The sequence below is a fragment of the Saccopteryx leptura genome, chromosome 2 (genome assembly GCF_036850995.1).
Source record: "Saccopteryx leptura isolate mSacLep1 chromosome 2, mSacLep1_pri_phased_curated, whole genome shotgun sequence".
Taxonomy (NCBI): Eukaryota; Metazoa; Chordata; class Mammalia; order Chiroptera; family Emballonuridae; genus Saccopteryx; species Saccopteryx leptura.
Window position 1 is genome coordinate 272590160 of NC_089504.1, and position 27094 is coordinate 272617253.

General features: G+C 44.4%; 1 protein-coding gene and 2 non-coding genes across 7 annotated transcripts in view; 2 read left to right on the forward strand and 1 right to left on the reverse strand.

Annotated features, from left to right (window-relative positions):
* HHAT (hedgehog acyltransferase) overlaps window positions 1-27094 on the reverse strand; it is a 287861-nt gene that overhangs the window by 220960 nt on the left and 39807 nt on the right. For all 5 annotated transcript variants that reach the window (XM_066366058.1, XM_066366056.1, XM_066366059.1 and 2 more), the window contains one exon: window positions 1190-1303. In XM_066366058.1, coding sequence (XP_066222155.1) covers window positions 1190-1303 — 114 coding nt within the window. The remainder of the gene's footprint in view (window positions 1-1189; window positions 1304-27094) is intronic.
* LOC136396394 (U5 spliceosomal RNA) lies at window positions 20113-20228 on the forward strand. Its single transcript, XR_010749682.1, has one exon. It is a non-coding gene; the product is annotated as a U5 spliceosomal RNA (small nuclear RNA).
* LOC136396395 (U5 spliceosomal RNA) lies at window positions 24793-24909 on the forward strand. Its single transcript, XR_010749683.1, has one exon. It is a non-coding gene; the product is annotated as a U5 spliceosomal RNA (small nuclear RNA).

A 27094-nucleotide genomic window follows, 5' to 3' on the forward strand; every position in this document is an offset into this window, starting at 1 on the left:
CAATTAGGAAAAAATAGCTAAAATGGCTCCTGGCAGAGGGCAGGGTGCAATAATGAGGAAAGCTAGAAAAAACAGTGATCTATGAAAAGCAAACAAGAAGTAGCAAAAACAAGAGGGAAGCAAACCAGGCCAAGCAGACAGCACCACGTGGGTCCTAATGCACATGGCAAAGTCGTGGGGGCGGGTAGGACATGAAGAAGTCAGTGTCCCAAGGGCAACCTCACCTTTCCTTCTACTCATCACTTCATTCTTCCACATGATCAATTAAAAATATATCAAATGTCAAACACAGAGAAAGGAATGTTTATAAAGTCTGTAAGGTGTACAAAAATAATACCACCAGCAGCTTAAGAAAGACAAGGCCACCAGAGCTTTAAAGGGCCTTGGGCATCTACCCAGTGCTATCTATGTCCCTCCCCAACCAGCCGTAGCCACTGTCCTGAATTTTATGTTAATTTTTGCTTCACTGATGGTTACACAGAGGATAGAGCACTGACCCAGAACGCTGAAGTCTCCAGTTTGAAATCCCAAGGTTGCCACCTTGAGCACTGGGTCACAGACCTGAGTGTGGGATTATTGGCATGATCCCAAGGTCACTGGCTTGAGGTCAAGGTCACTGGCTTGCAAGGGGTCACTGGTTCAGCTGAAGCCCCCCAGTCAAGGCACATATGAGAAGCAATCAGTGAACAACTAAAGTGAAGCAGCTATGAGTTGATGCTTCTCATCTCTCTCCCTATCTTTCCCTCTCTCTTTGTCTCTCTCTCTCTTGCTCTGTCTCCAAAAAAAAAAAAAAATTTATTACCTTATCTTTCTTTGTAAATTTGCAAGTAGGGATTCAGTTTGCACACTTCTGAGCTTTATATACATGGGATCATATCTAATGGATTCTTCTGCAACTTACCCTGTTAGCTCAATGTCATAATCCAGAAATTCATCCATGCTGATAAATGTAGTTTTACTTTAAAACCTTTATATTCCTTGGTTTGAAAAATAACTTGGAGGAAGTAGGTGTAGGATAAGAACATATTAACTCTGTGTCTTAAATATGTGATCGATCATTAACAGTTCGGTCTCATCTTTTCCAGGCTCCCGAGGCTGATATCCAGGTCTACTGATTCTTAGCTCAGAGTTCTTCACCAAAAAGCAAAGGGGGCAGAGGCTCGAAAGGAAGTGATGCACACAGTCCTACCTTCCTTGCGAGCTGGTTGGCCACCTGCGACACGGCCAGGTGGCCCAGGAGAAGCCACACCAGCCGCTGCTTCCCCCACTCCATCCAGAAGCTCCACTCAAAGTCAGTCTGGTCCTGAAGAGGCCAAAACAGGGGTTGATCAGAAGGATCCCAGCACATATCTGAGGCAGAACACACACTCCAGGTAATAAATCAACTGGAAAGAAGTCCAATGGGGTCCAAACTCTACAAAACGGGATTTACACAACACTCCCGGCCTCTACCCCACCAAGTCCCCACCCCCACCCACTCCCCTCTCCAGCTTGGCCAGTCTCATCGCCATTCTCCAGAGAAGTGTCTCGGTTAAAGCTCATGATCCCCCAGGACCCGCTGTGGGATAGAAGCCATTATTATCCCCATTTTGTAAAAAAAAAAAAAAAATGAAACAGGAGGTTAAGGAATTCAAGTGAGTCACCCAGCATCACATGGATGGTGTAAGTAGTGAGCTGAGGCTATCTCAGGTTAGTCACCTAGGTGCTCCCGCCCTGCACGGGAAATGTAGACTGGACACTAATAAGACTGCTTAAAGTCATGTTAAATCTTGCTGCCCTTTATAGGCAAGAGGATAATTTGATGGAGAAATAGTAAACTATTTTCCTATAAGATGATGATGAAAGAATAAAAGGTATTCTTCCCTTCCCATCGGGAAGCTCTGTGTCCACGAGCCCCCTGGGGCGGCGTCTGCTCCAGGCTCTGTGTCTACGCGGCTCCCTGGCCGGGGAAGGTGGACCTCTGGCGTGACCGGACACGGGGTGCCTGGGGCAAACACCTAAAACTCTGAGCCTCAGGAGCCTGGGGAGACCCTGCCGACCACGAGGAGCATGGAGGGGAGAGCCAAATTATGTGGATGGGGAAGGAATCCCCCCTTGACCATGGATATTGAACAACTCATCAGTCTCTGCAAGTAGAACTCTGTGCCAAGTTTAATTGGATTTAAAGAAAAATATAATTTTTTTGTTTTTATTTTTTGACCTAAGGATTGAGGGGAAGTTTCATACCAGTTACACAGATTATAAAACTTTTTTTCCCCAGAAGGTAAAATATAGATAAAATTGATCTTGATTCACACAAGACTATGAATGCAGAGGTAGGAAACCTAGCGGCTCAGGTTGCAGGCTGGGCGTGGTCTGCATCCCGGTCTCCCCGCACTGGCTCTGGTGACCCTGAGCAAGATACTTCACCTTGTGCTCTGTCTGCACATGCGATAACAGCGCAGACCTTCTAGGGTTCTGTGAGGTTTACCTGAGAGCAAATATATGTCAAAGTTTAAAAATAGGAACCGGGCCCTGGCCGGTTGGCTCAGTGGTAGAGTGTTGGCCTGGTGTGCAGGAGTCCCGGGTTTGATTCCTGGCCAGGGCACACAGGAGAAGCGCCCATCTGCTTCTCCACCCCTCCCCCTCTCCTTCCTGTCTCTCTCTTCCCCTCCCGAAGCCAAGGCTCCATTGGAGCAAAGATGGCCCGGGCGCTGAGGATGGCTCTGTGGCCTCTGCCCCAGGCGCTAGAATGGCTCTGGATGCAACAGAGCAACGCCCCAGATGGGAAGAGCATCGCCCCCTGGCGGGCATGCCAGGTGGATCCCGGTCGGGCGCATGCGGGAGTCTGTCTGACTGCCTCCCCGTTTCCAACTTCAGAAAAAAACAAAACAAAACAAAAAAACAGGACCCAGCACACAGCACTCACTATATATTATTACTTGCCACTAACTGTTACTCCATGTGCTTCTCATCTTGTGTTAACCAGCCAAGATTGTATATTACTTTACACTATGCTACTTGTTAAAAAAAACAAAAAAAAAATTTTTATTTTCATTTTTCAAATAAAGAAATACAGTACTGTGCATTCTCAAATAACCCATACTCCCCACTCCCAATACCCTGATAAACACTGATATACACATAATAGAGTCTAGTCCCCAGGAAAATCGTGACCTGTGAATCCGGTCCAATTCCCTCCACTAGAGATAACGACATCAGGATCTAGCACATGCCCACACCACACAGCCAGGCAGCAGCAGAGCAGAGAATCAAACCTTTAGCCTGGCTATCGATCAGAGCTCATTTCCACATCACTCAATGGAGAGTCAATTAACTGAATAAAGGCAAACGAGCTCAGAGGGCATGTGATGAGGCCACGGCAGTAAAATTCCCTTCATACTGGTAAAAAGAGACTAAGAGCCAAGTGTGAACTTTTTTAATAGTCCCCCTCAAAAAAAATCCAAACATTTTAGCTGTTTTAATTTTTTCTTATTTTTTAAATGTCAATTAAAAAATATTTTTTTTAATTATTGATTTGAGAGAGAGAAAGAGAAGAAGAGAGGGGGGCATTAGAGAGATGAGAAGCATCAATCATAGTTGCTTCACTTTAGTTGTTCATTGATTGCTTCTCATATGTATCCTGAAGGGGGGGGAGGGGCTCAAATTGAGCCAATGACCCCTTGCTCAAGCCAGCAACCTTGGGATCATGTCGATGATCCTGTGTTCAAGCTGGCAACCCCACACTCAAGCTGGTGTGCCCCTGCGCCTCTGCTCAAGCCAGTGACCTCGGGGGTTTTAAACCATATACCTCAGCGTTCCAAGTTGATACTCTATCCACTGTGCCACCACTGGTCAGGCCATTTTAGCTTTTTAAAAATATAAATAATATTTTTAAGCACTCAGGTTTACATCTAGAATTCTTACCTTTCCCTCAAAATATTTCCAAGTTTAATTTTTAGGGGGGAAAATGATATAATACCTACTAAAGTATAAGAAACCAAAAAATATTTTTACATTCCACCAGAAGGCCCCAGGACTACTGAAAACTTTGTGCTAGTAAAATCACATCAACAAAAATTAGTGGGGTTTATTTTGTTTTTTTGTGTGTGTGTTTTATTCAATGAGAGGAAAGGATGCAGAGAGATAACAGACTCCCGCATGCGTCCTGACCAGGATCCACCCAACAAGCCCACTAGGAGGCCATGCTCTACCCATCTGGGGTATTGCTCCATTGCTCAGCAACCAAGCTCTTCTTAGTGCCTGAGGCAGAGGCCATGGAGCCATCCTCAGCACCCAGGGCCAACTCACTCCAATTGAGCCATGGCTGCAGAAGAGAAAGAGAGAGAGAGAGAGAGAGAAAGAATTGAGAGGGGGAAGGGTGGAGAAGCAAATGGGCGCTTCTCCTGTGTGCTCTGACCGGGAATTAAACCTAGGACATCCACATGCCAGGCTGATGCTCTACCACTGAGCCAACCAGCCAGAGCCAGATTTTCATCATCAATTCTTTCAGAAAATATCCATATAAAGGAAATAAAAACAATTCTCTTATGCCTATCCTTCTCCACTTAAAATATTCACCTAAAGAAAATGACTGGACAGGAAAACTGAGCCCATGAATAGAACTGAGCCAAAAACTTGTGGTTAATGATTCAGGTAAGAAAAGGTTGACTCGCCTGCTTCTGTAAGCAAAAGCTTCTAGACTCCAAGCTGTCACACTTTTCAAGACTCAGAGCTGTGACACATCAGTTCTGTAAAAGAGTCAGATACAAACTGGGATAAATTCCAGCCAGGCAGAACCAGGAAGGTTCCTCCTCAAAGAACGAAGAGATGGAGCTCCAGGGAAAAAGAATCCACACCCAATCCTCCACAGTGGCACTCCCTGAACTTCTGTGTGCACACAAATGACCTACAGATCCTGCTCAAATGCAAATCCTGACGCAAGAAGTCTGGGAGAAGGCCTGGGATGCTGTATGTCAATCAAGCTCCCAGGCCAGGCACAGCTGCTGGCCTGGGCACCACATTCCAAGTAGTAAAGATCTACATAACTAATTATGCTTCCCATAGCTGAATGCCCATAACCCCAGAGTTCTTCACTGCTCACCCCACCCCATACCATTCCCAGGTAGGAGTGCACTACAGCTAGCTACCTCCCATGCACAAGCAGAGAAGCCCAGAGAAGCGATCGTCCTGTTCACTATAGAAAGCTCTGAGCACCTAGATTCAAGCAGAATTTACTGGAATTTTTTTTTTTCTAATTTTTTGGTAAGAGGAGGAGAGGCAGAGAGACAGACTCCCACAGACTGGGATCCACCCAGCAAGCCCACTAAGGGGCGATAATCTGCCCATGTGGGGCTGTTACTCCTCTGCTGGCCAACCAGGCCATTTTTTTTAGCACCTGAGGCAGAGGCCACAGAGCAATCCTCAGTGCCCAAGGCCAACTTGCTCAAACCAATCAAGCCATGGCTGCGGGAGAGGAAGAAAGGAAGAAGAAAGAAGAAAGAAGAAGAAGAAGAAGAAGAAGAAGAAGAAGAAGAAGAAGAAGAAGAAAAAGAAGAGGAGGAGGAGGAGGAGGAGGAGGAGGAAGAAGAAGAAGAAGAAGAAGAAGAAGAAGAAGAAGAAGAAGAAGAAGAAGAAGAAGAAGAAGAAGAAGAAGAAGAAGAAGAAGAAGAAGAAGAGGAGGAGGAGGAAAGAGAGAGAGAGAGAGAGAGAGAAGGGGGAGAGGTGGAGAAGTAGATGGTCGTTTCTCCTGGGTGCCTTCACCTGGAATTGAACTTGGACTTCTACATACTGGTCTGACGCTCTATGTAAAGCCAGCGGCCATAGCCAGGGCCACCACAACAGCAGCCGCCTGGCCCATGCAGGTTCGCATAGGATTCGGACAGTCGGTAAAGAAACAACAGAGCCAAGAACTGATGGGCTGTCATCTTTAATTCTAGCTTGCACCCGGCGGGCAAGTAAAAATACACACTGGGCTCCAAAACCCACTCACATTCAGTGCTCACAAAGCCACTGACTTATCCGAGTTTCCTAGAATCAAAGGTTTCTAGCTCACCAGCCTTATTCTCCTCAGTTTCCCATCTCCTTTCTTCTCCCTGCATAAACTGCACACAAACTGGCATCTCACTCAGCACTCCGCCATCTTGGCTGCTTCTCCTGGCCACATGGCCTCTTTCTGCTCTCTGCTCTGCTCCCTCTGCTCTCTCATGCTAATCATCCCAGGAACCAAGAGAGCAAGCTCCTATTCTGCCCCTATTTTATAGTGTAGAAATCCAAACCTTTAATCCAATATACATAATAGGGAAGTCTCTAATACAAAGTCACTTCTCTGAGGCATGATTGGATTGTACCGCCCATCAAAAAGGGTGGGAAAGGCTTAATCCCAAAACCAAGCCCCAGGTTACAACGATCCCCAACACACATTAATATCACCTGGGCGACGGCCTCACGTGGGCAGCACCATCTTTAACAAAGTGAGCATAATACATTTTTTTTTAATTTATTTTTTAAGGTTTTTTTTTTTTTTCTGCATTCCTCTGAAGCTGGAAACGGGGAGAGACAGCCAGACTCCCGCAAGCGCCCGACCGGGATCCACCCGGCACGCCCACCAGGGGCAAAGCTCTGCCCACCAGGGGGCAATGCTCCGCCCCTCCGGGGCACCGCTCCACTGCGACCAGAGCCACTCCAGTGCCCGGGGCAGAGGCCAAGGAGCCATCCCCAGCGCCCGGGCCATCCTCGCTCCGGGAGGAGAAGAGAGAGACAGAGAGTGTAAAGCCAGGAGGCAGGGCCGGGGCCACTATCACAGCAGCCCGGCTCATGCAGGTTCACATTGGATTCGGACAGTCGGTAAAGAAACCATGGAGCCAAAAACTGGTGGGCCATAGTCTTTAATCTAGCTTGCACCCGGCGGGCAAGTAAAAATACACACTGGGCTCCAAAACCCAGTCACATTCAGTGCTCACAAAGCTACTGATTTATCCGAGTTTCCTAGAATCAAAGGTTTCTAGCTCACCAGCCTTATTTCCCTCAGTTCCCCATCTTCTTCCTTATCCCAGATACAAACTCTGTACAAACTGGCATCTCACTCAGCACTCCGCCATCTTGGCTGCTTCTCCTGGCCTCCTCCACGTGGCCTCCTTTAGCTGCTGGCTCTACTCTCTTCGCTCTCTCATGCTAACCTCAGGAACCAAGAGCCAAGTCCCGTTCTGCCCCCATTTTATAGTGTAGCTTCACAACCTTTAATCCAATATACAAAATAGGGTAGTCTCTAATACAAAGTCACTTCTCTGAGGCATGATTGGATTGTACCACCCTACATCAAAAAGGGTAGGAAAGGCTTAATCCCAAAACCAAGCCTCAGGCTACAACAATTCTCAACACACATTAATATCACCTGGGCAACGGCCTCTTTAACAAAGTGAGCATAATACATTTTATCTGCCCAACAGAGAGGAAGGAGGGAGGGGAGCGGAGAAGCAAATGGGCGCCCCTCCCATGCGCCCTGGCCGGGAATCAAACCCGGGTCCCCCACACGCCAGGCCGACGCTCCACCCCTGAGCCAACCGGCCAGGGCCTAGAATTTACTGGATTGAATAAATTAAAGAGCATGAATTACTCATTCTGAGACATTCAATCTGCAACCAGGCAATCCTGAGAACTCTGAGGGAAGCCATGCTTGTGGGCCTTTTAGTGACTTCAATTTCCTGGTAAAACACTGTTTTTCCTATTCTTAACAAAGGAAAGGGTCTACCTGGTGCTCTTCACTGCCTCCTCTCCCATTCAGATCACAGCTCTGCACCAGGCAGTGCGGGAAAACCCGGAAGCATCCGTCACCCATGAGGAGCTCACAGCACCAGCACCGACGCCCCACAGTCAGGGCACTCCGAAAGCCATCGCAAAGCCAGAGCAGTGACAGTGGTGCAGTCCAACCCCACAGACTACTGGGGTAACAGAGACCTTTTCTTCCAGACAAATCGCTGATTAACATTTTGGGCATGTGCTTTCCAATAACCTCAGAATAATCCTTAAAGTTGTGCTTATTTGTTTAAATTCCTTGTTACAGATAAGCTCATTGGAAATCAGAGTAAGCAAATCATTTGCCCAAAACTAGGAGGAGGCAGAACTAGGTTTCACACTCCGGCCGGTCTGACAGCAAAGAGAAGGCCCTTTCCCAAGATGTTTCTATTGTGCCAACCCCTCTCCCAGGACTCTCCTGCCACACTCACACATACACACACACTCACACTCACACAAACACTCGCACACAGCACCACCACCACCGCCACCACTATCTGACTACACTGTCTCCAGCCTAGGGGGTGCCTCCTTAATGCCCCGTCACACAAAGATAGCTTAAGTGGGGCGTCTTCTCTGCCCTTCCAGGTGGCTCTCCCCACACCCCTTCCCTGTTCCCCACACCTCAATCACCTCAATTCTAGCACTTTTATTATAGCACATTTCACTAAAGCACATTTATTACAGCTAAGTCATGGATTTCCTCTCTAGGAGGAGAAATGGTAAGTTCCTGAGAGCAAGCACCTTGACTTAACAAATTTGAATCACAGATGCGTGATGTTCGGTCAGCCTTCAAACTGGTGGGGAGTGAAACCAGGCTGCCCAAGTGCCCCTCACCTTTCTGTCCCTGTATAAACTTGGACAAGGCATGAAACTTTCTGCACCTGAGCCTTCCTGTGTGTAACTAGTACAATGTCTAATATTCCCTTCAGACAGAGAAAGAAAGAAAACAGTCATTTTCTGACTAAAGGGAAGAAATAAAGGGTCACCCACACCCAGGAACTCTGAGCCGTGATGCGTGTGACCATTCAGGAGAGGGGTGATCTCCCTGCTCATGACCCCATATGACCAGTCCAGGTCTCCAGGCTCCCACCACACTGTCGGCCCGCTCGGTTCCAAAATGTCCAGCCTGCCCGCTTCCTCAATGTTGCGCAGATAAAATATATTATGCTCACTTTGTTAAAGATGGCGCTGCCCACGAGGAGGCCATCGCCCAGGTGATATTAATGTGTGTTGGGGGTGGGCTAAAGGCAGGCAGAATCCTTGTAGCCTGGGGCTTGGTTTTGGGATTAAGCCTTTCCCACCCTTTTTGATGTGGGGTGGTGCAATCCCATCATGTCTCTGATAAGTGACTTTGTATTAGAGACTTCCCTATTTTGTATATTGGACTAAAGGTTTTGATTTCTACATATAAAATGGGGGCAGAATGGGAGCTTGCTCTCTGGGTTCCTAAGATTGTCATTAGAGGAGAGAGCAGAGAGAAGAGGGAAGAAAGGCCATGTGGAGGAGGCCAGGAGAAGCAGCCAAGATGGTGGAGTGTTGAGTGAGAAGCCAGTTTGTGCAGAGTTTGTTCAGGGAGAAGGAAGGAGATGGGGAACAGAGGTGAATAAGGCTGGTGAGCTAGAAACGTTTGATTCTAGGAAACTCGGATAAGTCAGTAGCTTTGTGAGCACTGAATGTGAGTGGGTTTTGGAGCCCAGTGTGTGTTTTGACTTGCCCGCCGGGTGCAAGCTAGGATTAAAGAAGATGGCCCATCAGTTTTTGGCTCCGTTGTTTTCTTTACCGGCTGTCCAAATCCAATGCGAACCTGCATGGGCCGGGCTGCTATGATGGTGGCCTTGCCTACTGGCTGTACACTCAGGATGAAAAGAAACCACTACAGTGTGTGGATTTCCTATGTGGTATGGTTCTGCCCACAGCAGGGTAAGAAAACTACCCTCAGAGAGGTTACATATCATGCCCAAAGTCTCACAGCCAATATATGACAAGGCCCCACTTCAAAACCCAGGTCCTGCCTGTTAAAAAAAAAAAACAAAAAAAAAAACCCAGGTCCTCAGGCTGCAAAGTCTATGTTCATGTGATAAAATGCATATAATATAAAAATTACCATCTTAACCATTTTTAAGTGTACAGTTCAGTGGCATTAAGTACATTCACACTGTTGTACAACCATCACCATCATCCATCTCGAGAACTCTTTCCATCCTGTAAAACTGAAACTCTGCTCATCAAACAGTCACCCCCTGCCGCGCCCCCTGATCCCGGCTCCTGGCAACACTGTTCCACTTCCTGTCTGCGACGTCACTGCTCTAGGCACCTCACATGGGGGAAATCACACAGTATTTGTCCTTTCGTGACTGGCGACAACAGACACTTGGGTCCACCTCTTGGCTGTTGTGAATAACGTTGCTCTGAATGTGGGTGTACTAAATGTTTAATTTTTTAATGTTTTGAATTTTAAATTATGTCCTAATATTGGCAGATTTTTAACCCATGCACTTATATCTGGAAGCTCAAATCTTTCTCAAAATCATCTCATAGTTCGTGCATAGAAAGTTTAAAAATTCCTGGCAAATGAGGATCTTATTTTGTCAACTCACTGCCAAGTAAATCTTTCCGTGTTCCGGCCCTGAATTCTCACCACCCCTGACCCTTACAAGGTCACAGCACTCTCGCTTGCAGGGTCTTGGGTGGGCTGTTATCACAGGCACTGGCCAAGACTCTCTCTACCCGTGCTGTTTTTTTGCATTCCTCAGACGATGCTTAATTAAGCCACAGGCTTGAAGCCTACTTTCCAGCTGATGACAACACAAACAGATGGTTAATAAGGCCAGGCTAATGGACAAAAATGCTGTTAAAGTACCTCGTGTCAAGTGAAACCCACCAAGACCCCATGAGTGAAGTCGAGAAATTCCTCCTGCGGCAACAGTCAGTCACACCACGCCCATCACTGGTTCCCAGCTCAGGCTCCCAGGGCCCCACCTACTCTTCAGTAAATCAGGACTGACTTTTCAGGAGCTGAAACTTTCATTCAAATTCAAGGTCATTTGTCAGAATTTCAGGGAACTGAGACTCCACACCTCAGGGATTCTAAAAAAGCTTTTTTTGTTGTTGTTGTTCTAAGGGGAAATCCACACAACATAGGATTAGCCAGGTCAAAGTCAATTCAGTGGTGTTTAATACACTTACAATGTCGTGTGCCTACTACTTTACCTAGTTTCAAAGCATTTTCATCACCCCAGAAGGAAACCCTGTGCCTGCCCATTAATCAGTTACTACCTATTCCTCCTCCCCCAGATCCTGGCAACCAAGAATTTACTTTCTGTCCCTATGGATTTTCCCATTCTGGGTATGTTATATAAATGGAATCATACAATATGTGTCGACTTCTTTTATTTAGCATGTTTCTGAGTTTCATCCATATTGTAACATGCATGTCATTCCTTGTTATGGCTGAATAATATTCCACTATAGGGATATATCATGTTTTGTTTATCTATTCATCTATTAATGGACATTTGAGTTGTTGCTACCATTAGGTTATTGTGAACAATGCTATGAATATCTATGTACAAGTATTTGAATGCCCATTTTCAATTCATTTGACTATATATCTAGGAGTGGAATGGTTGGGCCACATGGTATTCATAGGTTTAACTGTTCAAGCAACCACCAAACTGTATTCCACAGTGGCTGTACAATTTTACACCCCAAACTTGAATTTTTAAGGTAAAATAAGGTTTTCTTTAACCCTTTGTCCACAGCGGGTTGGTGGCATCACAGAGCTCCTTCAGCAAGAGCTGTCCCTGCTCTGACCCCTCTGGCCATTTTGGGCAAACATTTTAGGAAGTCTGCTGTTTTGACATTTCAGTTTCAGTGTCAGCAATAGCTGGAAATAAGGGGGTAAAAACGGGCTTTGGAGAATATCTTATTACATAAAGTTCTCCCTGAAAAGTTAATCCTATCAGTCTGCAGGATTTTGCCTCTGAATTTTTTTAATTCAATAATTTCCAGTTTGTATGAACTCATCTTTCTGTTAAGATTGACACAAAGACCAACATGGTTGTTGGGCAGATAAAATATATTATGCTCACTTTGTTAAAGATAACACGAGGAGGTCGTCGCCCAGGTGATATTAATGTGAGTGGCTTTTGGAGCCCAGAGTGTATTTTTTACTTGCCCGCCAGGTGCAAGCTAGATTTAAAGACTATGGCCCACCAGTTTTTGACTCCGCTGTTTCTTTGCCGACTGTCCGAATCCAATGCGAACCTGCATGGGCCGGGCTGCTGTGATTCTGGCCCTGGCCCTGGCTACTGCCTTTACATTTGGCGTAGTCTGTGGCAGGATTCGATACAGATCGGCAAGGAGCCTTTGAGTGGTGGAGTAGAGGACTGGCTAGTGTTAGGGTTCCCCATGGCTGTCCTTTTGGGGATTGTAGGCTAGCTGACTTTTATAGCCATGTGTGAGGAAACCGAGAGCTCTGTGGAAGAGGCTGCCCGGGACCTGCAAACCGAGCAGTGGAAGGAGCTGGAGCAAACGCAGGAGAAACCGATCCTGACCCTGGAGCTGGAGGAAGCGCCGGAGGAGGAGGCCGACCAGGTTTGCGAGATTCGCGTGGAAATGGAGCAAACGCTGGAGGAGGATTCAGAAGTTCGTGAGTTGCAGCTTGCCCTGGATGCTGTAGAGAGCCAGCAGCGGCAGGAGGCTGGGGCCGGGGCTGAGGCTGAAGCTGAGGCCGGGTCCGGAGCTGCAAGTTCTGCGGAGCAGAAGGCGGCGGCAGCCTGGGGCTTGAGCCTGGCAGCGGGAGCTGATGTTTTCAGTTCCTCTTTGGAAGATGAGGAGAATCGGGCTGGAGTTGTGATCTGCAGTCTCCAGAAAATGGAAGCCCAGCTGGAAGGAGCACCTACTACGGCCCTGGTAGGTCTGCGATTTTGGGACATAGGGCTGGACATGCTCGCCGGAGCAGAGATGGAAATGCTGACTGCCATTGCCATGTGCTCCTCTTTGGGACAGTGTAAGACCTGCCAGGACGGCAGGAATGAGGGGGGTGGCTGATGACCCACGTGCGTGGACTGATTTCCTGGACTACGACCGGAGTGGGCACTGACTCCTTTGTTGGATGGATTTACGGATTACGGATTTTGGACAATGTGAAATACCGTGGTGGGGGTAGGGGGTGGCTTTGTTGGAAGCAGTCCCCTGCCCCGGGAAGCTTTTCCCATGGCTAGAAAGAAGGCCGAGGACATTTTGCGCTTTTGGCAAAGTGCTCAGAGACTGGTGAAATGTACCTTTGTAATTGTTGAAACTGTATGATTTGTGCTGTTGTAACTTGTGTAATGTGCTAATTTCCTTGCACAGGAATGCCGGTGATGTAGATTGTGGGTAGTAAAATGAGCATGGGGGTGGATTGTTGGGCAGATAAAATATATTATGCTCACTTTGTTAAAGATAACACGAGGAGGTCGTCGCCCAGATGATATTAATGTGAGTGGCTTTTGGAGCCCAGAGTGTATTTTTTACTTGCCCGCCGGGTGCAAGCTAGATTTAAAGACTATGGCCCACCAGTTTTTGACTCCGCTGTTTCTTTGCCGACTGTCCGAATCCAATGCGAACCTGCATGGGCCGGGCTGCTGTGATTCTGGCCCTGGCCCTGGCTACTGCCTTTACAATGGTTATTTACTTAATGATGAAATCTGCTCTGACCAGAAATTTATCACCATCCATATAAGCACGATCAGGAACGTAAAGAACGTGATGCAGACCCTGGTGTAGCCCGTCTTGGCTCAGTAGCTGCCAGAGCAGGGTTCCAGGTCTTAGAATTGAAAAGTTGATCCCTCAGGGTTCACAAAGAGCTGCAGCCTAACATGAATGTTTAACTACTTCCTTTGACTCCACAGAATTAAATCTGACATTTATTTCTATGCTCCCTTGGGGCCTTGAGGGGTGACTGGGCGAAGGTTCCCACAGCTAACTGGAGGAATTACTATCACTAATTTGGAGATCCGTGAGCTTTACTGTCCACCGAGGGACACCGAGACCCAGAGGAAGGTGATCGCAACAGGTGGTCTTGGAGGAAGGCCTGCCTGTTTCCAGTAGATTCCACTTTCACTCTGAGTCTGTGTCCACCACCATGCAGGGGAAGTGACCTTACTCCCAAAGTGGCTGATGGAGCCAGAGGTGTACGTACAGTGTGTGGCAGAAACCGGACTGTGCTCACACTCAGGAAACCCAGGCCTGAGTTCCAGTCCTGTCACTTACCATTATGTGACTTTGGGCTGGTCAGGCCTCCTTTATGTAATCAGAATTAAATATAATCACGAAAGCTAAAGGGATTGATTCAAGAAGCCCAAAGTCTAAAAGTTAGAAAAGTTTATGCATCAAGAATTGAACTCGTCCATCCAAATCCATCCTGCTTATTGTTACCAAAATAGTCCCACTGACACAGGGTTAGCAAACTTTTAGAAAGGGTTTAATGGTAAATATTTTCAGCGCTGTGGACCACACAGTCTCTGTGGCAACTACTCTGCTCTGATGGTGTAGCCCCGAAGCAGTCACAGACCATCCACAAACCAATGGGTGCGGCTGTGTTTCACTAAAACTTGACCAACAAAACCAGGTAGAGGGAGAGGCTGGGTCCACAGGCCAGAGCGGGCCCACCGCTCTTCTAAAGGATCACCGTGTCTCCTAGACCCACCATTGTCTCCTCCTGAGAGTAGGTCAGGAGCATTGTTTTATAGCACAGATGGATGGTGTTTTTTGGTCATTTGCTGTCAGATCTGAAGTCCACAGCTGCAGAGGAAGCAGATTCTCTGGAGGCCATGGGAGAGTCTCAGCAATAGCCCACCAATCAGCCTTTGTTACCAGGAAAAACTTGGGAATTACTGCACATCTTTCTCCTCCCTGTCCTCTGCGCTGGACTTACTTCCATCCTGGGGGACTATTCTTTGTGCATTTAGGCTTGTTCTCTCCATCCTGTCCCCTCTTCACAACACCAAAGTAATCTTTTTAAGGCTACACCTGATCATGTTACTCCCCTACTTAATATTCGTCACATCTTCCCCTTAGTGTTCCAGGGAAACATTCTAAACAAGACTCATGCAACTCTTCATATCTGGCCTGCCCACCTCTTCATCATCGTCCCGTAACCTGTCCCTCCCCACCAGCCTCAATGCATTGCTGACCTCTCTGACAGTAGCCCAAACTTGCTATGTTCACACAGCCAGAACTTCCCACCCTTTGTTCCCTCTACTTGAAGAAACTTATCTCTCAGACATCACTCTAATGATGACCTACCTTTCACATCTCAGCTCAGGCAAGCTGTCCCCAGGAATCCCTTCCTAGTCCATCTGTTTACAGTCTGGGCTCACTGTCCCTCATCTCTGCTCCCACAATGCACTATGGTTATCTTTCCCATGGCAATTACCATACTGTGCTTTAATTGTAGGTTACTGAGCTGCTTCTCCACTAAACTGTGACCTCCTTCATGACAGAAACTACATATACATTCAGCATTGTATCCCTTGAGAAACTGGCATATACTAGATGCTCAGTAAAAACTTGATGAGTGAACTGAATGATTATACAATGGGTCAAATCATTTTTAAGAACCCAGTGTAAGCATGATCTCCAAAGAGTGGAGGACCTGGCACTTGCCTTTAAATGCCTCTATAATCACAGTTAGAGACCTAACTCTCAAAGAATAGTTCTACTGAATGATCTGCTCTGCAGATTATCTTCACTAACTCAAGACCTACTCTCTGGTTATCAGTTACTCTAAAGAGATGGACAAAATAGAGTACTATTATAATAGAGGTCCTATTTGTGATTTAACTATACGATTTAAATAAATTAAAATACAAAATACACTTGGAATAGTGCCTGGAATTTATGAAGGACTATGTACATGTTTTTTAAGTAATAATAAACACAAAGAACAAACTCTTTTCTTTTTAGTCCCAGAAACATAAACCCAGGAATTTTCAAGCTGCATATTCTGAAACGATGAGAGGAACTCATGGGAAAATCTGAGAGTTGAGCTACCCATGATCCTCTAAACACAGTCCAAAAGAAAGTAAAGAAGCCCTAGCTGGATAGCTCAGTTGGTGAGAGCATCGTCCCAAAGCACAGAGGTTGCCAGTTCAATCCCCAGTCAGGGTACATCAGGAACAGATTGATGTTCCTGTCTCTCTCTCTCTCTCTCTCTCTCTCTCTCTCTCTTTCCCTCCCTCTCTCCCTTCCTCTCTCAGTGAAATCAATAAATAACAATTTAAAAAAGGGGAAAAAAAGGAAAGGAAAGGAAGGATTCTAGAAACTGTGGACTCAAGTAGAGAATCCATAGTTAACAAAGGGGGAGCATCAGCATTCAGAAAAACCGCAGCATCTGAAATGCCATGGGAAAGCAACAATCTTAAACTTCTCCTCAAAATAAACTGCTCTGTATGGCAGATACTACCAATTGACTCAATCGACACTCCTCCCAGCCCCTGCTAGAATGACGGTCAACACAGTAGAGGTTGGAAAGCAGAAAACTACATTTCCCAGAATTCCTTGCAGCTAGCACATCTGCACAATGACCTTGCCTCTTGTGAACACCTGGGAATATTTTGAAGATGAAAGAACAGAAAGGAATATGGGCTGTGAGAATCTTCTGACAGAAGGGTGGCAGAGGCCCTTGGTTGCTCCACAGCCTGGGTGGAGACTCCAAGGTCTGATCAGTCCAGTGGGACAGCAACTTCCTGGTGTGGCAGCGTTTGCTAGTCCTCACGCCAAGAACTATGCAGCATCCGTTCTGCAAGGTGACTCTAGGAATTGCTCCTGGAAGCTCACTTAGCGCCTGTCCTACAGCTCTTTTGACTATTCTGAGATCTCCTTAAATCCTCCCAATAAATTCCTTTCTGCTCAAATTGACTAGGGTGGATTCGGTTGTGTCAGTGGAGATTTGGCCATCATACTTTGGAAGGCATTTTTGTTCTGATTGCAATTCAGTACTAGCCTTGTAATAGAAGCATTATAAAGATAATTCACTTTGTAGAAAACTGTTCTGAAACGAGTCTCTTCAGTGAAGGAAAATCAAATGGAGGAAAACACCAACGAGGTTGGGCCCAGAAATGTTCTGTGCTGGATAATGGAGGCAATGAGTGTTCAACTTAGAACACATTCACCAATGAATTAATTTATGTAGTTCAAAACCAAAGAGAAAATGAGCCACTTACAACTTACAATCCAGTCAGTATTTTTCATTACCATACCTCTCTCTCCTCATAGAAAACAGTAGAAAGCTGAATATATTTACTTTTTTCCTTACCTTGTATCAAGAATTTTGCAAAAACATGAAATAAAAATACTAGCCATTTTTGTATTATCTATTTTCTAAATAGCATTATTTACTTTGAGATCATAGCTAATTCCCAATCACACTGAGCAAAAATAATATGTGCACCTTTAGAGGGTTCTGAGAAAAATTTTATAAGATTCCTGAATCCAGAAATGTCTCCCTGCAAGTTCAAAGGCAGCAAGCTCCCCTTAATGGCCTATAAATCTCCAAAGGAGAAAGAAAAGAGGAGGATGTATTATATTTATAGGAATTCTGCACAGAAGCATCGCTGCTCTCTGGATGAACTCAGCCTAATGATTCATTTAGCAATTACTGGAGAAAGCTTTCTTTTACTTTCAACAGATGCTTTGCTCTTTCTAAAATAATTTGAACTAAATTATTTTATTGCTTACAATATCCAGAGACAATACTCTTTCCCCAGCCATTTCTTCAAAGATAAAATGTTTTCATTAACAATTTTTTTTCCCTATAAACAAAGCCCCTGCTGAAATGTCTTCACCATCCTGCACAGGTGGAGAACATGAGAAGATGCTCACATCTTCTCCACCCGCACCAATAGAACTAGCATAACCTGCACTGTTCTACCAGATACCATCCCAGCCTCTTCATTGGCCCTCAAGACCTAAGCCAGGCAAATAGGCCCACGGTATAATGGGCACAGGGAGGTGTTTTGTAGAAGGAGGAAAGAGGACCTAGTTAAATCAAGAGGACCTCATTGATGTGGGTAAGTTCTTTGAGTCTCTTCAATCTAAAGGCCAACCTAAACTCAGTAACTTCCTCTGACTACACCTCTACCTACCTGCTTCCTAGAAGTCACTTCAGATTGTGCCAGACTTATGCACATACTTGATCAAACAAGAACAGATTCTGTCTCCCTGCTTTGCCTATTTCATGTGTCTCCCAAGAGCTAACAAAGAATGAACCACATTTTAAAAAGAGATACTAAATTCTAACATGAAGGCAAAGGCACAAAAACTACATTATTTTCCCCATATTCTCAAACTGAAATAAACACTAATCACATTTTCTATAAGGTATATGTATATATATGAAGAAATGACCCCCAAAAAGGTAATAGAATGGGATGGCTAGAGAACAAATTGTATAACCTCATAAGATTACCCAGCTACAAACTATGCTAATAAATCATACATCCCATTAGAGTCACTTCAGCAGAATACAGAAAGACAAAGCAAGTCACTGTAACCTGGAGAAAAAAAAATGGTTCCCAGTCTTTTGGGGACCATGGTCCCTAAAATAACCCTTACACTCAGAGAATTTGCTTTCTGTCTAGGACAGCGGTTCTCAACCTGTGGGTCACGACCCCGGCAGGGTCGCCTAAAGCCATCGGAAAATATATAATGCATATCAGGTATTTACATTCCGAATCATAACTGTAGCAAAATTACAGTTATGAAGTAGCCACCAAAATTATTTTTTGGTTTGGGGTCACCGCAACATGAGGAACTGTATTGCGGGGTCAAGGCATTAGAAAGGTAGAGAACCACTGGTCTAGGAAGTCTTCACACATTCTAGAAAACTAGTTAATACATAACATCTGGGCGTTGGGCAAACACTAGCAAACTGGCACTCCAGATGGAATCCCAAATTGTTGAAGGTGCCCAAGGCAGAAGTCCAACTAATAAAGAGAAGAGTGATAGAAGAGAGAAAAAGGAAAAACTAACATTCTTGCCAGCCATTCAGGGGGAGCAGAGGGGATTGCTTCATAATCCCAGATACCATTCTTCTTGAATTTTACACACTGCACTGAAGGCCAGGGAAGTGGGCAGAGTATGCAGAAGACTTCTCCCACATACCATTTCATTTGCCCATTAGCTAGCTACCAAGCTCTCAAAGTAAGAGAACCCTGTGAAATCACAGAACATACATACACTGGTCTCTGCACCTGAAGATTGGCACCGAGCTCCTAAAACCCTTGCAATTTCCGGAGATAAGCACACTAGGAGCATCTTCTGTTTAGTATTTGGTCTTTGTTAGATCTTGGTTCCTGGTCTACAGCTCCTAAATCCCTTGGAATTTCCTGGGTGATAGTGTTTTTGTTAGAAGGAGGTGACTCAGGGTGGGCTCCTGGATAAGGGCTGGTCACCAAAAAGACCAAGTCAAGATTAGAAGCTTGGAATTTTCAGTCCCCCACACCCCCTCCTCCAGAGAGGGGAGGGGCTGGAAATGGAGTCAATAATTATCACATCCACAGGAGGCAGTCTCCATAAAATCCCAGTAGTAAGGGGTTTGGAGAGCTTCCGGGTTGGTGAACACGTGGAGGTCCTGGGAGGGTGGTGCACCTGGAGAGGACCTGGGGCTCAGCACCCCTCCGCACCCACCTGCCCTGTGCAACTCCTCCATCTGCACCATCATCTGCATCTGGTACCATACCCTTTTATAAGGAACTGCTCAACAGGAAGTAAAATGTTTTCCTAAATTCTGTGAGTCACTGCAAATCAACCGAACTTGAGAAAGGTGTCAATGGTAACAACCTTGAATAACAATGAAAAATATGGCTCAGTTGGGAGGGAGGTGCAAGCCAATCTCAAAAGGTTACATATAAAAGGTTTATAACATTCTCAAAATGACAAAATTATGAGATGGAAAACAAAACAGAGGCTTCCATGGATTAGGGATGAGGAGAAGAGGGTGAATATAACTAGAAAAAATGAGAGGGGATTCTTTGTGGTTTTGTATTTTATTTGTGTTGGTGATTAAGAAAAAATAAAGGAGAGGAATACCCCGTGAATACTAAGGCATTTGCTGGATCTCAAGGTTGATGACTCACACTTTATTTGCATACCCATAGTACCCTGCACAGAATACAATACTTTCAAATTCTAGAGATGTTTTATAAACTCAACATTTTTAACTATGAGAATGTTACTTACAGAATTCCTTATACAAACTTTAGGCAAGCAGTATCTTTTAGGAATAAAAGCCACCATCATTGAACTAGGAGGTATAGCTACTGAAGGAAGGAGCTTGACACAAAGCAAAGCATACTCTGGTTTCTCTTCAGATCGCATAAATCTTTCGCCTTTTACTAAAGATTTCCGTGGAGAGAAACAATTCTGGGTTTTTAACCAATTTTTTGAAGCCTTGCTTTTGCAGGGCTGATCTCACTGTTATTTAAGGGAAGAATGTTAAAGAGATTCACAGTACTCTGGTATAGTTCTTAGTATTTTGCTCTCTACAGTTAACCCAGATAGCTAAACACTATGAGTTGGAAGTTCAACATAATACCAATCATCTCTTATATGTGCTGGGCAAGCTAGGCCAATACTGCAGCCACCACAGGTCAGACTTTTCTAGTTTTATAATTGATCTATTCTAGAAAACTAGTTAATACATAACAATGAATTTCAAATAAGTTTTGACTTGCTAATTAGCATGACTATTAACATTGGCTGAACAACTTAATAGACATTTCCCTGCCTCCTTTGTATGATCAGGGGTCAAGGGTTGGAGAATTTCTGGGTACCTGATGCCAAATAGAGAGCTCAGAACACCCCCCTCTGGAAAAAATTACATCCCTGGAAAGAACCTTCCATGCTAGGTAGTGCTACAAGCTCCTAAAAGGACCTCACCGGGCTATGGGACAGGTTGCTCTGAACTGGTTCCTGCTGCTTGCCTCATAAGTGGTACACGGATGACAGAATTTGATCTGGGATTTGCTTTCATGAAACCTGGGCATGGTAATAACTTGGACTTGCAGTGGCATGTGAAGGAGGTGGGTGGGAACAGTCTGGCAGCACTGAGCCATAACCTGTGGGATCCAATGGTATCTACAGGTAGACAGTGTCAAAAGTGAGTTGAACTGTAAAACACCCCGCTGGTGTCCCAGAATTGCTTGGTATAGGAAAGTCCCTCACAACTGGTGTCAGTGTTGTGAGTGTGATAGGAGTGTGAAAGTACCGTATTTCCCCATGTATAAGATGTACCTTTTTTCAAAAAATTTGGGGTCTGAAAACTAGGTGCGTCTTGTCTTATACAGTGATTGCAAATTTCTACTTGCATTTCCTGCTTTTTCGTGTGGATGAGGAGTTGTATGAATTTTATAATGAATAAATCTTCAGTAAATAACTTTATGCAATACTTTTTTTTTTAATTTCTGGCCTCTAAATTAAGGTATATCTTATTCATGGGATTGTCTTATATGTGGGGAAATACAGTAAAAGAGAAACACAGGAGTAGAGTGTACGTTTTCTGTACACTGCCACCCCAGAGCATCCTTTAGTATGGTTAGCCACCACAGTAGCTTAAGGCGTCTCCAAGGCTAGGGACAGAGACAAACAAGAACAAGAGCCAAGGCTCACCATATCGCCACCACCCATTCCCCCACACTGCACTGCCTCAGCCATCTCTCTGCAGAAACCTAATTACTTGTTATTAAAAAGACTTATCTTTTCTATGATGTCTGAAACTAACATTAAAATACTTCAACACAGAAACTTCTGGTTCCAGGCAAGATATAATAAACACATTTCTCCTTAACCTTCCCACTAAGGCCAGTTACAATCCCTGTATATAATTATAAAACAAACATAAGAAGACTGAAAAAAAATGGAAAAAGGAAGACAGACTGGCTAGGGACCTCAGAGCTTGAGCAATGACAACAAAAATAAAATAACTCACTGGACAGGCTTAATAGCAGAGGTAGACAACACAGGAAAGTAGCACTGAACCTAAAGATAGGTCAACAGAAACCACACAATATGAATAACAGAAAAAAAAATAGGCTGAAAAACAAACAGAACTTCAGAAACCTGTGGTTCAATTATAAAGCATCTAATGTTCATGTCATTGAAATCCTGGAAGGAAAGGAGAAAATTATAGGGCTGTAAAAAAATATTCAAAGAAATAATGGCTAGCCTGACCGATGGTGGCACAGTGGATAGAGTGATGACCCGGAATGCTGAGGTTTCTGGTTCAAAACCCTAAGGTTGCCAACTTGAGCACGGGGTCACCAACTTGAGCACAGGATCATCAACATGATTCCCAAGGTCGCTGGCTTGAGCCCAAGGTCACTGGCTCGACTTCAGCCCAGCTCCACCTCCCCTCAATGTCAAGGCATGTATGGGAAGCAATACATAAACATCTCAAGTGCCACAATTATGAGTTGATGCTTCTCACCTCTCTCCTCTCTCTCTTTATTCCTCTCTCTCTCCCTCTGTGTGTATGTGTGTGTGTGTATGAAATAATTGCTAAAATTTTTGCAAATTTGGCAAAAAGCATAAACCTACAGATTCAAGAAGCCAAATGGACCCCAATTGATTTAAATACACCAATGAAAAGACAAATTAACAGAAAATATTTTTAAGAAGTGACCCAAATCTATGCTGTCTGTAAGAAATTCTCTTCAAATACAGCATATAGGTTAGTTGAGAGTAAAAGGATGGAAAGGGACAGACTATAGAAACATAAATCAAAAGAAAGCCATGAGAACCCCAAAACTGATTTTTGGAAAGATGCAAAAACAATTCAATGGAGGAAGAATAGTCTTTTCAACAAAAGGTGCTATAGCAAGTGGCCATCAAGAAAGAAAAAAAGAAGAAAGAAAGAAAAAGAAAAAAGGAAAGAAAGAAAGAAAAAGGGAGGGAGGGAGGGAAGGAAGGAAGGAAGGGAGGGAGGGAGGGAAAGAAAGGAGGAGGGAGGGAGAAAGGGAGGAAGGGAGGAAGGGAGGAAGGAAGGAAGGGAGGAAGGGAGGAAGGAAGGGGCTTCCAGGTAAATTAAAACAAAAATGAACTCAAAATAGATCATGGGTTTAAGTTCAAAATGCAAAATTTAAAATTAAAAAAAAAAGTAGGTGTAAATCTTTAGGTATACAACTAGGCCAAGAGTTCTGTTCTCAGTCATGACATCAAAAGCACAATCTGTAAAAGGGGAAAAAATTAATAAGTAGATTTCTTTGAAAGTCCTTACACTAAAATGGTAAACAGTCAAACTACAGACTGAGAGAAACATATTTGCAAACCACCTATCTAATAAAGGGCTAGCCTCTACACTAATTTTTAAACACTCTAAACTCATCTGATCTGTTGTGGCGCAGTGGATAAAGCATCGACCTGGAACACTGAGGTTGCTGGTTCAAAACCCTCGTCTGCCTGGTCAAGGCACACATGGGAGTTGATGCTTCCTGATCCTCCCCCTGACCTCTCTCTCTCTCTCTCTCTCTCTCTCTCTCTCTCTCACACACACACACACACACACACACACACACACACACACTTGCTCTCTCTCTCCATCCCCTCTCTTCCCCCATCTCTCTAAAATGAATAAATAACAAATAAATTAATAAAAATAAAAACTCTCTAAACTCAACAGTAAAAACTAAACAAAAAACAAAAAAACCCTACACATAATCCAAGTAGAAAATGAGCAAAAGACATGAACAGAAATTTGCCAAAGAGGATACACAGATGACAAAAAAAGCACGTGAAAAGATGCTCAACCTTATTAACTATTAGAAAGATGCAAATTCAAACCATGATGAAATACACTTATCAGAACAGCTAAAACTAAAAATGGTGATAATATCAGATGCTAGCAAGTATCTCTCAAAATTGCTGGTGGGATGTAAAATGGTAGAGCCACTCTGGAGAACTGACTTTTTTTTTTTTAATTTTATGTATTAATTTTAATGAGAGAGGAAGGGAGAGAGAAAGAGAAACAAAAACATCTGTCCCTGTATGTGCCCTGACCGGGGATTGAACCAGCAACCTCTGCACTTCCAGACAATGCTCAACCAACTCAGCTATGTGCCCATGGCCAGTTTGGCATTTTTTCATGTAAAGAAACACAAACTTATTGTACAATCAAGCAGACTCCTGGGCATCTATGTCCACACAAATACCTGTACACAAATATTCACGTGAGATTTTTTCATAATAGCCAAAAATTGTAAACAATCAAAATGTCCTTTAATGGGTCGTCAAATGGTTAACTGTGGTCCGTCCATATCATGGGTTAGTAACATAATGAAAAGGAATGAACTGACACACACAACTTGGACGGATCTCAAGGGCACTATGCTAAAAGTGGGGGCAGGGGGAAAAGGGGAAGCTAGTTCAAAAGGTTACGTACAAAAGGCTCTATAACATTCTCAAAACAACAAAATTAAGAGAAGGAAAACAAAACAGTGGCTTCCAAAAAAGTAAACAAAAAACACAGCGATTTCCGTGGGTTAGGGATGGAAAGAGGAAGGTGGGTGTGAAAAGAAAGAAGCCCTGAGAGGGAATTCTTTGTGGTTCTGTATCTTCATTGTGCTCGTGGTTAGGGAAAAGGAAAGAAGAGGAACCATATCCAGAGTCCCAATATACAAAAGGTATAAACCAGAGTGCCTGTGGTTGAACAGAATGAGGTTTAGAGCCCAGCCAGCCAGACCTTGGCTTAGCCCCCTACTGGTGGCTTGAGAGGGAACCTGTGAACACTAAGGCATTTATTGAAGCTCAAGGTTGATGACTCAGACTTCATTTGCATACCCATAGTACCCTGCACGGAGTACAATATTTTAAAGTTCAAAACATTTTTTTTAACTCGATATTTCTAACTATGAGAAGCTGACTTACAAAATTCCTTATACAAACTTCAGGCAGGAAGTACCTCTTAGGGATACAGAGCCACCATCAGCGAATAAGGAGGTGCAGTTACTGGAGGAAGGAGCTTGCCAAATACAGGGTATACTCTGGTTTCTCTTCAGATCGCATAAATCTTTCGCCTTTTACTAAAGATTTCTGTGGAGAGGAACAATTCTGAGTTTTGAACTAATTTTTTGAGGCCCTGGTTCTGCCAAGGCTGATATTATTGTTATAAAAAAAGACCTGCTTTCTAAGTTAACTGTTAAGCTGTAGTTACTAGTTCAGGTAAATAAATACTACAGATTTTATTGTACATTCACCTGTCAAAGTTCCTTAGTTTTGTAATTGAACTATTCTCTAAGTAAAAATAAATGTTATATAAACTGTGACTTGCTAATTAGCATAACTGTTACCATTGGCTGGACAACTGAAAGACGTTTCCTCTCTCCCCCTCCTTCCTATCAATTAGAGGTCACAAGGGTCCAGAAATGTTTAAAACACAGGTACCCTTAGTGATGGCCCTGAGGCTCCATTCTAAATTTGGTTGGAGAATTTCTGGTTGCCTGAAACCAAATAGTTCAGAATCCCCCTCTGGATAAAAGCACATCCCTGGAAAGAATCATCCATGCTAGGTAGTGCTACAAGCTCCTAAAAGGACCTTATTGAGCCATGACACAGGTTGCTTTGAACTGGTTTATACTGCTTGCCTCATAAATAATACATGGATGACAGAATTTGATTTCGGATTTGCTTTCATGAAACCTGGGCACAAAATTATCATGAAAAACTAACCCACTGGAAATAGCAGCTACTGTTATCCTGAAAGTGGCTTCAGTCTGTTCCCCTCTCAAAGACACTACCCTTCACATCTACTCCCCTGGGCACCATGATCTCACGCTTACCCTGCATCTGCTTCTAATTTCTTTTTACCAGAGACTTATCAACTGTCATGTCATGATTTTAAAGGGTAATAACCTTTTGAAGAATGTTGACAGGCACCACTTTAAGGGAATGTAAGAGAAGGAAGTGTTTCCCCTCCTCCCCATCCCCACACCTCCACAAATTTCAGCTCCAAGCCACTATTCAACATTCTCTAGCCTGGAATAACCTCTGCTCCTTCTTCCTTCTGAGTCCTACCTGTTAGATCACTTACATAGGACATGCATAAATTAACTCCACCACCTTCCAGCGAGGGTTCTTAACATTCAATGTACCCAGACAAGGACTCCACAGTCCAGAAGCAGTGAGTTAGCATTTGAAGGGTCCTAATCAGGAATCTCTAGTCCTAGACGTGGCTACAATTCAAATAATTTCAATGCTGGTACCTAAAGCTACAGCAAATAGTTCATCAGCATGAAGAATGTCAGAAAGAAATAGTAGGGGAAGAGGGTAAAGGGGTCAATAACACAGCGGCAGACTGAGACTGGATTGGGGAAGGGGGTTAAGCACACAATGGAGTATACAGATTTATTATAAAGTGGTGTGTGTGAAATTTATAGAATGTTAATAACCAATGTGACCCCAAGAAATTTAATTTTAAAAAAAGAAAGAATTTACAAATGAAAAGAGTGGTATTCAACATATGTGGTGGGTCAGAAATTTTCTCAGGCTCCAATACCCTCATGAGAATAAGGGAGAAGAATACTTTGAGCTTCAGGGAGGGCACCCTGGGTCTAACACTCCTTTGGTTCTGTGTCCCTTCACTTCACTAGAGCCGATCCCCCGGAAAGCCAGCAGGCTGACTGTCCCAGCCCACAGGGCACAACAGCGTCAGATGAATCCTTCCTACATGGTGCTTGTTGGAGTACCTACCTAAGGACAGAGAACAGAGGCTTTGCGAGGTTTCAGAAACAGTTCCAATGGCGGTTTTATTCACCAGTGCCTACTAATAAATGCTTGCCCATATGGCAGAATTCAGACCTAGACTCTCCCCATAGCATACCACCTGGCAGCGAGGCTGTAAGACAGGAAGACATGTAATGCTTGCTACCCACCTCCAGCTGCCAGAGCCAACCAAGAGTAAAACCAAATAATGTCATTTTTATTGAACAATCTAACAGATATGGGTTAGTCCAGACCATTACCCTTCTGTTCAAGGCTCAGCTCCCATTCACCTCTTCCAGGGAGCCTTCCCTGGTTATTCCAAGGCTAGCAATTCTTGCAGCAAGTTTTGGCTGTGCCAACCAGGGACATACATGCAAAGGTAGACACTTTGTTAAATGTAATGCCAGGGCTGGTTTTCAGGTGGGACACACAACAGGCCAGCGGTTCTGGCTGTACACAGCTGGACTGAGGCCTCTGCCCTCTATTAAACTCAGAGAGCAAAGCCATACGCCAGCCTGGCCTTCTCAGATGGAGTATGAGCTTCTCCTGCAAAGAAACCACATTTCTTACTTCCCTTAGC